General features: G+C 32.5%; 1 protein-coding gene across 3 annotated transcripts; it reads left to right on the plus strand.

The window, feature by feature from the left end:
* The first annotated feature begins 749 nt into the window (after window positions 1-749).
* LOC145071196 (disease resistance protein RUN1-like) lies at window positions 750-7,767 on the plus strand. Of its 3 annotated transcripts, XM_079018120.1 has the most exons (10): window positions 750-1,418; window positions 1,769-2,909; window positions 2,995-3,441; window positions 3,533-4,363; window positions 4,463-5,711; window positions 5,804-5,910; window positions 5,998-6,218; window positions 6,364-6,481; window positions 6,599-6,648; window positions 7,577-7,767. In XM_079018120.1, exons 1-5 carry the CDS (start codon window positions 901-903, stop codon window positions 4,928-4,930), a joined length of 3,405 nt encoding a protein of 1,134 aa, XP_078874246.1. In that variant the 5' UTR covers window positions 750-900; the 3' UTR covers window positions 4,931-5,711; window positions 5,804-5,910; window positions 5,998-6,218; window positions 6,364-6,481; window positions 6,599-6,648; window positions 7,577-7,767. The 3 variants fall into 3 exon arrangements, with proteins under 3 accessions (XP_078874246.1, XP_078874245.1, XP_078874244.1); XM_079018119.1 differs by having other exon boundaries at window positions 4,463-5,910; window positions 5,998-6,222; XM_079018118.1 differs by having other exon boundaries at window positions 4,463-5,910.
* Window positions 7,768-8,360: the final 593 nt, after the last annotated feature.

Genomic DNA, 8,360 nt, shown 5'->3' on the forward strand with positions numbered 1-8,360 from the left:
TACAACTTAGTTTTAAGGTTCAATTGATTTATCATCGTGAATTCGTGAGGCGGAATTTTGTTTTTGGAAAAGGAATTAAATAAATTAAACCAATGATTTGTAAAGGAAGGGCAATATTGTCCATTTGGTTGTTTTTTTAGTTTTAATGATTTTAAAATGGTAAAAAAGATTGTAAATCAATAAAAATTATAAAAAAAATAGATTTGGATATATATGATATTAAAAAACATTAAGAAGGGTAAATATGATATTTAGATTTTAGGTCGGACAAATACGATATTTATCTGTTTAGCAAGGGTATATACGAAATTTTGCCTTTAATTTAACCCTCCAATTGTTAAACCTTTTGGTGTTATAATAAGCCAATATCCATGTAATACCATTTAATTGAACAAAGTGTAGTCACATAGGCAATTGGTAACTTCAAATATAGTAGAAATTTGAAAAAAAAAATGATACATATTGTGATGTTCAAGTGAATAAAAAATAAAATTATAACATAATGGCTTTGGTGCCATTTTCCCTTATATTATATTTTTTTATATAATATATATAAGCCACGAGGAGAAAAAATAGAGACAATTTTATGCAGTTAATTTTAGCAAACTATATAATAAGCCAGTATTGAATATTTTCTAAAAGTTAAACATCATAATTCGTACGTTATCATGTTAGTGATGTTTTTTTCCAAAAAAAGAAGATTACTTTGCTGCCAAACATTGTTAGTGATAATGCTTTTTCCAAAAAAAAGAAGACAACTACTTTGCTGCCAGACATTGACTATAGTACCAAACAAGAGACATTCATCTCGAATTTAGATCTAAGACAACCAAAATCAGAAGCAACGAAACTTATAATCCCAGCTTATATACACTCTTGTAATTCTTCTCAAGTACTTCCATGGCCATCCTCACTGAATTACCAGAAGAACAAGAAGCGGCAATAAAATATGATGTTTTCCTGAGTTTCAGAGGGAAAGACACTCGTCTGGGTTTTATGGATCACCTCTACCAAGCTTTGGTGAATGAAAACATCTCTACCTTTCTTGATGAGGAAGAGGTTGAAACTGGGGAAGAACTTAAACCAGAACTTGCAAGAGCTATAAAAAGCTCTCGTGCTTCCATAATTGTGTTATCCAAGAACTACGCATCTTCAACATGGTGTCTGGATGAACTCGTGATGATCCTGGAGCAACGAAGGGTCTCTGATCATATTGTTCTCCCTGTTTTTTACAATGTCGAGCCGACACATATCAGAAAGCAAGAAAGCACTTTTGGGGAAGCGTTATTTGAACACAAACAGAGGATTGAGTCAGAAAAGGATGTGGAGAAGAAAACTCAATGTGCTCGTAAGTTGGAGATGTGGACGAAAGGACTTACAGAGATTGCTGATTTGAAAGGAAAAGATGCAACTGGAAGGTAAAACATTCATACTATATTTTCACAAACTTCTTCACTTTTGTACTGAGAACTACAGCCAATATACATCAAGTCCACTAAAAATCCAACAATCCATGGGTCTTAAAAGCATACCATTGTGAGATTTAGCTTTTTACCATTGTTAGGGATGAAAAGCTTCATGGGGACGAAGCCATGGAAACATATACAATGTAGCCCTGCCATTTGATTAAACTATGCGTATATTTTTATATTAGTCCCTTAATTTCATATTAATTAAAAGGATGCAAAAGACTAGTTATTGATCAGTTTTATTTAATTTGATATATGGGCTGTTGTGTCTAGTTGATAGGATTTGATTACTTTTTCAGAAGAGAGACGGTGGTCATTGAAGAAGTCATGAAAGAAATAACTACTAGACTGGAACTACACTTGCAAAGGAGAATGCCACACCTAATTGGGATGGACAATTCTATTCATACCATCAGTTCTTGGTTAAAAAGAGGATCTTCTGAAGCTGCTGAAATTCTCACAATTTGGGGAATGCCTGGGATCGGAAAAACAACATTGGCAAAACATATGTATTTGTTGCACTGCCATGAATTTGAAAGAAGTAGCTTTGTTGAAGGCATTGGAAGAAGATGTGCACAACAGACATGTTCCCAACTAGATTTGCAAAAACAGCTTCTTGGAGACATTCTCAAGGAAAAAAATATTGAAGAGCATGATGCAGATCGATGCACATCTAAAGTTGAAAAAGCATTATCCAAGAAAAAGACACTTTTGGTTCTTGACGATATTGATAACTTTGAGCAACTCAATGTGTTGATTGGAAAAAAAGGTTTTCATCCAGGAAGCAAGATTATAGTAACAACCAAAGATGGCTCCCTAACAGAAAAGTATTCATTGTTTCGTATGAAATTTCCTCCAAAACATACAAAGCATGCACTAAGTGGCTTAAGTGATACTGAATCTGTGGGACTTTTATGTTGGCATGCGTTTGGAAACAATGATCCCAAGAAAGGTTATGAGAAAGAAGCACAACGACTTTCAGGGTATTGTGGAGGACATCCATTGGCTCTTAAAGTTTTGGGTAGTTCATTAATTAATGAAGATGCAGCCGTATGGAGTGATGTCCTTGAAATGTTGGAGGCAAAAGGATATTTAACTGATGTACAAGAGAATGTACAAAAGGCTCTTCAAATTAGCCTTGATTCTTTATCAGGGGACTACAAAGAACTTTTTAAGCACATTGCTTGCTTTTTTGTTGGAAAAGAAAGAGAAGTTACAGAAACAATATTAAAGGAGTGCGGGTTTCAAACATCATATGGGATTACCAAGCTCATTGATAGATGTCTTCTCACAATTGGAGGAAGAAATGAGTTGAGGATGCATCAATTGCTTCAAGATATGGGGAGAGATTTAGTTCGCAAAGAATCACCTGAGAAGCCATGGAAGCGTAGTCGAGTATGGAAACACGAGGAGTCACTCGATTTGTTAAAAAAGGACAAGGTAATACAACATAGTCATTAAGAGTATTCTTTAGCTTTATCATCTATATAACAATGAATGGTTGATGTAATTTTCTTTTTGATAGGGTACCCAAAGAATTCAAGGTCTTATTCTTGACATGAATTTATTGAGGGAAGAGACATTGCCTAGATCAAGTAGTGTGACAGAGCATAACTTTCAAAATGATGATGTGAATAAGAGTTTTAGAGCTGCTCAACCAACCCAAATGGTCTATAAGTTCTTTTTAAGAATTTGTTTGTTTTTTTCTCGGCTTCTCCTAATGCTTTCATCTTCTCATTGCAAAAAAGTCGAATTGAGAGCAGATGCATTAAAAAAGATGGATAAGCTAAAGCTGCTCCAACTCAATTATGTAAAACTCAATGGATCTTACAAAAATTTTCCAAAAGGTTTAAGGTGGTTGTGCATGCATGGATTCCATTTAAAATTCATACCTTCAGACTTACCAACGGAAAATTTGGTTGCTATTGACATGTCTTACAGTAATCTGACACGCCTTTGGAAGAAACCAAAGGTATGAAATTAAAGCTTTAACTCCAACTTTTAGTCTACTAATATCTTCGTTATAATACTGCTGATTAGATCGAGGATATTCAATGCAACAGCTTCTTGGGTCATTGAAGATTCTTAATTTGAGTTATTGCAAGCTTGTTAGAGTTGAGGGCTTCTCTGGGCTACCTGCACTTGAGAGGTTGATTCTTAAAGGTTGTAAACGCTTGGTTCATGTGTGTGAGTCAATTGGTGGATGCGATAGCCTTGTTATTCTTGACCTGAGCTACTGCAATAAGCTTAGTAATATTCCAATTGGCATCAGCAAGTTAAAGAATGTTAGAAGCTTATCATTAGACGGTTGCTTAGGTGCTAGTGAATTTCTAATGCGGATGAAGGATATGGAATCATATGCATCTTCCTCTTCCGTTGGAGAAATTATACCGAAAACTCCAAAATTATTTTTGCTATCTTCACTAGTAACCTTGTCGCTTAAGGGAAATAATTTATCTAATGAATCCTTTCCAAAGGACTTCAGTAGCATGTCAATGTTGAAGATATTACGTCTAAATGACAATCCAATTAATTCCCTGCCTGATTGCGTGAGAAGCCTTAGCAGGCTTGAGATACTCGATGTTGGAGAATGTTCGATGTTGAAGTCGGTATTGTGCCCTCCACCTACAATCAAATATTTGTTTACTGGAAAGTGTTTGTCACTTAGAAAAATTACATTCCCTCAAGAAATGTGGGCCCCACCAGCTTTGTATCACAAACATACTGAGTCATTGACCGAAATTGAAGGCATGATAAGAATTCAAGCTATAGCACAAATTGATGAGCAGATATTATGTAGCTTGGGGTGGACAAATTTACAACGTGTGAAAGATCAGAAGATGCCGATATGGGATATACAAAGATGGTTTCGTTCAAAGAATCTCCCAGTCCAGGTATTCTCTTTCTTCTGCTTTGTTGTTTCTATGGATCTCACAAACACACACACACACTAATACGCATAAAATTCATACAATGTAATGTTGTAATTGTAGATGATTTACGAATTTGGGATATTTAGCACTTGTTTTCCTGGGAAGGCAGTTCCAGATTGGTTACCTCATAAAAGCAAGAGTTCATCAATATCATTCACCGTGCCATCGTTTTCAATGAATAAAACGATACAAGGAATAAATATAAGCTTTGTGCATGCATTTTTGGGCCCAGAAAAGGGAAGTCGTTTAAACATAAAAGTACAGAACGTGACAACAAATCGCACCTGGAGTTATGAAGGTCCTATATTTTCTCTCCAAGAAACTGATGAAGATATAGTATGGTTAAGTCATTGGATGTTTGGGGACAATGAGATTAAAAATAGTGATGAAGTTTGTGTTACAATATTAGAACTGGGAAATATTGTAATGGTAAGAGAGTGTGCAATCAGTCCAGTGTATAATACTGATAAGGAGAATAAAGAAGATCCTTTGAGTTATTACAAGTCGTGGAAACATTATTGTTGGTGATCTGTCCGATTTTCAATAAGGTTATGAGAAAGAAGCAAAACGACTTGCCGGGTATTGTGGAGGGCATCCATTGGCTCTTAAAGTTTTGGGTAGTTCATTAATTAATAAAGATGCAGCCATATGGAATGATGTCCTTGAAATGTTGGGAGAAAAAAGGATATTTAACTGATGTACAAGAGGTTTATATATATATATATATATATATATATATATATATATATATATATATATATATATATAGAGAGAGAGAGAGAGAGAGAGAGAGATATGATCATTTGAGAACTCAAATTTTCCCGAGAACCCAAGAACCAAATGAAGGCCGTTAGATCAAAATAATTAAAGGTTAGGATGATTTATGGCATTTTCGTAAATAATAAAGGGAATAAAGAGGGGGCATCTTATTTCACATGAATCAGGGGCATTTTAGAGACAACCTAATATACCGTTTAAGATGTCAGATCTGTTCCTTGTTCAGATCGGAAGACAAGATGGAGATCAAAAATCTAATCGGCGACCACTTCCTTCTCTCTCTAGAAAATCGACGCCAAATCCTCCTTCTCCGCCACACATTTTCTCATCCTCACCGGAGATCCATCTTCGTCTCATCTCCGACCTCAATCACCATCGATTTTGCTACAAACGGTGTCGTTTTGACTTCATCGGATGGTGTTGGTTGCCTCTGCCTCCATCTGATTGTGGAACTGTCTTCGTCTCACCTCTGCCAGAAATCTCTCTCAGCCTATCGTTGCCTCACGCCCTCACCTCTTCAATTTCAATTACAGTTAATACCAAAAACTTAGGGTTTGCAATTGTTTTATGTCCACGATTTCAAGCTCGTGTTAGGATTCTAAATCAACAAAATCAACATTTCAGATACTATCTTCAACAGCGATGGAGCTCTTGATGAAGTTCGTCTCAAGTAAAAAGCATATATCATAGCTCTCTATTCTGTTCTCAGTGATATTCCTAATTCTAAAATGGTAATGTTTCCGATTTTTCAATTATATTGTAATTTTCTCTTTCTTTTTTAAGTATCTGGTCTATTGATTCCTCGATCGATCAAGTAGATATGAAAACGATCTTCCAATCGCATTTAAGGTTTACTTCACTAGCCGATCAACTGTGACGGCTTATTGAGGAGTTTCAGGGCGGCGATTTCATATATTGAGGGTATATCGGAACAAGTTATTCACAAAAGGCATCTGATTATTGCAACAATTCACCAACTCTGATCTCTCCACTTTCGATTATGTTTCAAATTGTATCATCGTTTGAATTTGGTCTTCTGGTAGGTATTTATAACCTCTTCCTAGCTTTTCTCGATTTATGAGTTCAAACTTTTGTTTATAGTTCCAATTCAGTAAATTATTTTTTGATTTTGTATAAATATATTCGTTCATAGATGTTTCTCTTATGATGGCAACCATTTCTAGGCTATTATTTATGCGACTGTAAGGCCATTTATGAAGAGTATATTTCTAAGAACTACGAGAATGGTGGCTGAGTTATAGTGGCTGGAACTTGTGTGTGTGTGTGTCCAGAGATGCTATGGTAAAATTATATGGCTTTTTATTCTATACCTCTTAAATATGGATCATGATATGAATTTTTTTGGATATTGGTGATGATCTAACATATATTCTTGTTGCTATTAATCCTTTCTGACAGTTAAAGAGATTTCAATTTAATAATTATGTCCAAACGGGTGGTAATTACAGGTAAGTCTTTGCAGAAATTATTTAGATTACTTTGTCTGAATCATGGTGTGACGGTTATAAGTAATTCACATGTAATTCATATGTGAATTACATGTGATTCACATGTAAATCACATATGAATTACATGTGATTCACATGTAATTATGAATTGCATGTGATTCACATGTAAATCACATAAGAATTACATGTGATTCACATATAATTCACACATGATTCATATGTAAATCACATGTAATTCACATATGAATTACGTGTGATTCACATGTAAATCACAAGTGATTCACATATGAATTACATGTAATTCACATATTAATTACATGTAATTCACATATGAATTACATGTAATTCACATATGATTCACATATAAATCACAAGTAAATCACATATGACTTACATGTGATTCGCATGTAAATCACTAGTGAATCATGTATAAATTACATGTGACTTACATGTATATAATATCTAATTCACATATGAATTACATGTGATTCACATGTAAATCACATGTAATTCATATATGATTCACATATAAATTACATGTAATTCACATATTAATCACATGTAATTCATATGTAAATCAAAAGTGAATCACATATCAATTACATGTGATTCACATGTAAATCACAAGTGAGTAACATATGAATTACATGTGATTCACATGTAAATCACTAGTGAATCACATATGAATTACGTCAATATGCACACATGCATTTTGTGTGAGTGGTCTTTATTAATTATTATTTTTTTAATTTTCTTGTGAATTTCACATTTGAATCTTAAAAGATACAATCAAATGTGAATATCATATTATATAATCACATTTGAATCTTACATGATATAATCACATGTGAATCTTACATGATACATACTTATACATTTTTCTGAGTGTTCTTGCATTAATCAATTTTTTTTTAAAATTTTCTTGTAGGCTTTGAAGAATTTGTTAAAAATATTGAAGAGGTGAAAAGTGATAAATTGAAGAAAATATGGAAATCTTGATATGAAGAAATAATAACACTGTGAATCTTTGTAGTTTTTTTATATTTTATTTTGTATCGAATAAAATACTTGTATTATGTTTATAGATTGATTAATAAAAAAAGAGATTTTTTATAATTACTTACGAATATTATAGTATAAGAAATATACATATATGCATTTGAAAAAATATGCATATATGCACCTAAAACGTTGATTTTTTGTTAAAAAAAATTGCACTTTTTATAAATATCGTAGTTTTTGTTTTTTTGAAAAAATGAAGTTTTTTTGAAAAAAAAAATACAGTTTTTTTCTAGAAAAAATACAGTTTTTTCTAGAAAAAAAAAAGCAGTTTTTTTTGAAAAAAGATGCAGTTTTAAAAAAAATGTTTTTGAAAAAAATTAAATAATCTTCATTTTTTAAAAAAACCAAAAATTATTTTTTTTTAAATAAATCTAAAATTTTGAGTTATTTTGTTAATTTTTAGACATTTATATTAATATATTGAATAACACAAAAAATTAAACATTAAATGAGTTTGGTAAGATGACGATCATGTCCTTAACGAATTAATTTTGATCCAACGCTCCAATTTTAGTTCTCGAGTTCTCGGGAAACGTTGAGTTATCAACCGATCTCAACTATATATATATATATATATATATATATATATATATATATATATATATATATATATATATATATATATATATATATATATATATATAGTGAAT

Source organism: Lactuca serriola, chromosome 8 (assembly GCF_051521515.1).
Source record: "Lactuca serriola cultivar US96UC23 chromosome 8, Lser_US96UC23_V15, whole genome shotgun sequence".
Classification (NCBI taxonomy): Eukaryota; Viridiplantae; Streptophyta; class Magnoliopsida; order Asterales; family Asteraceae; genus Lactuca; species Lactuca serriola.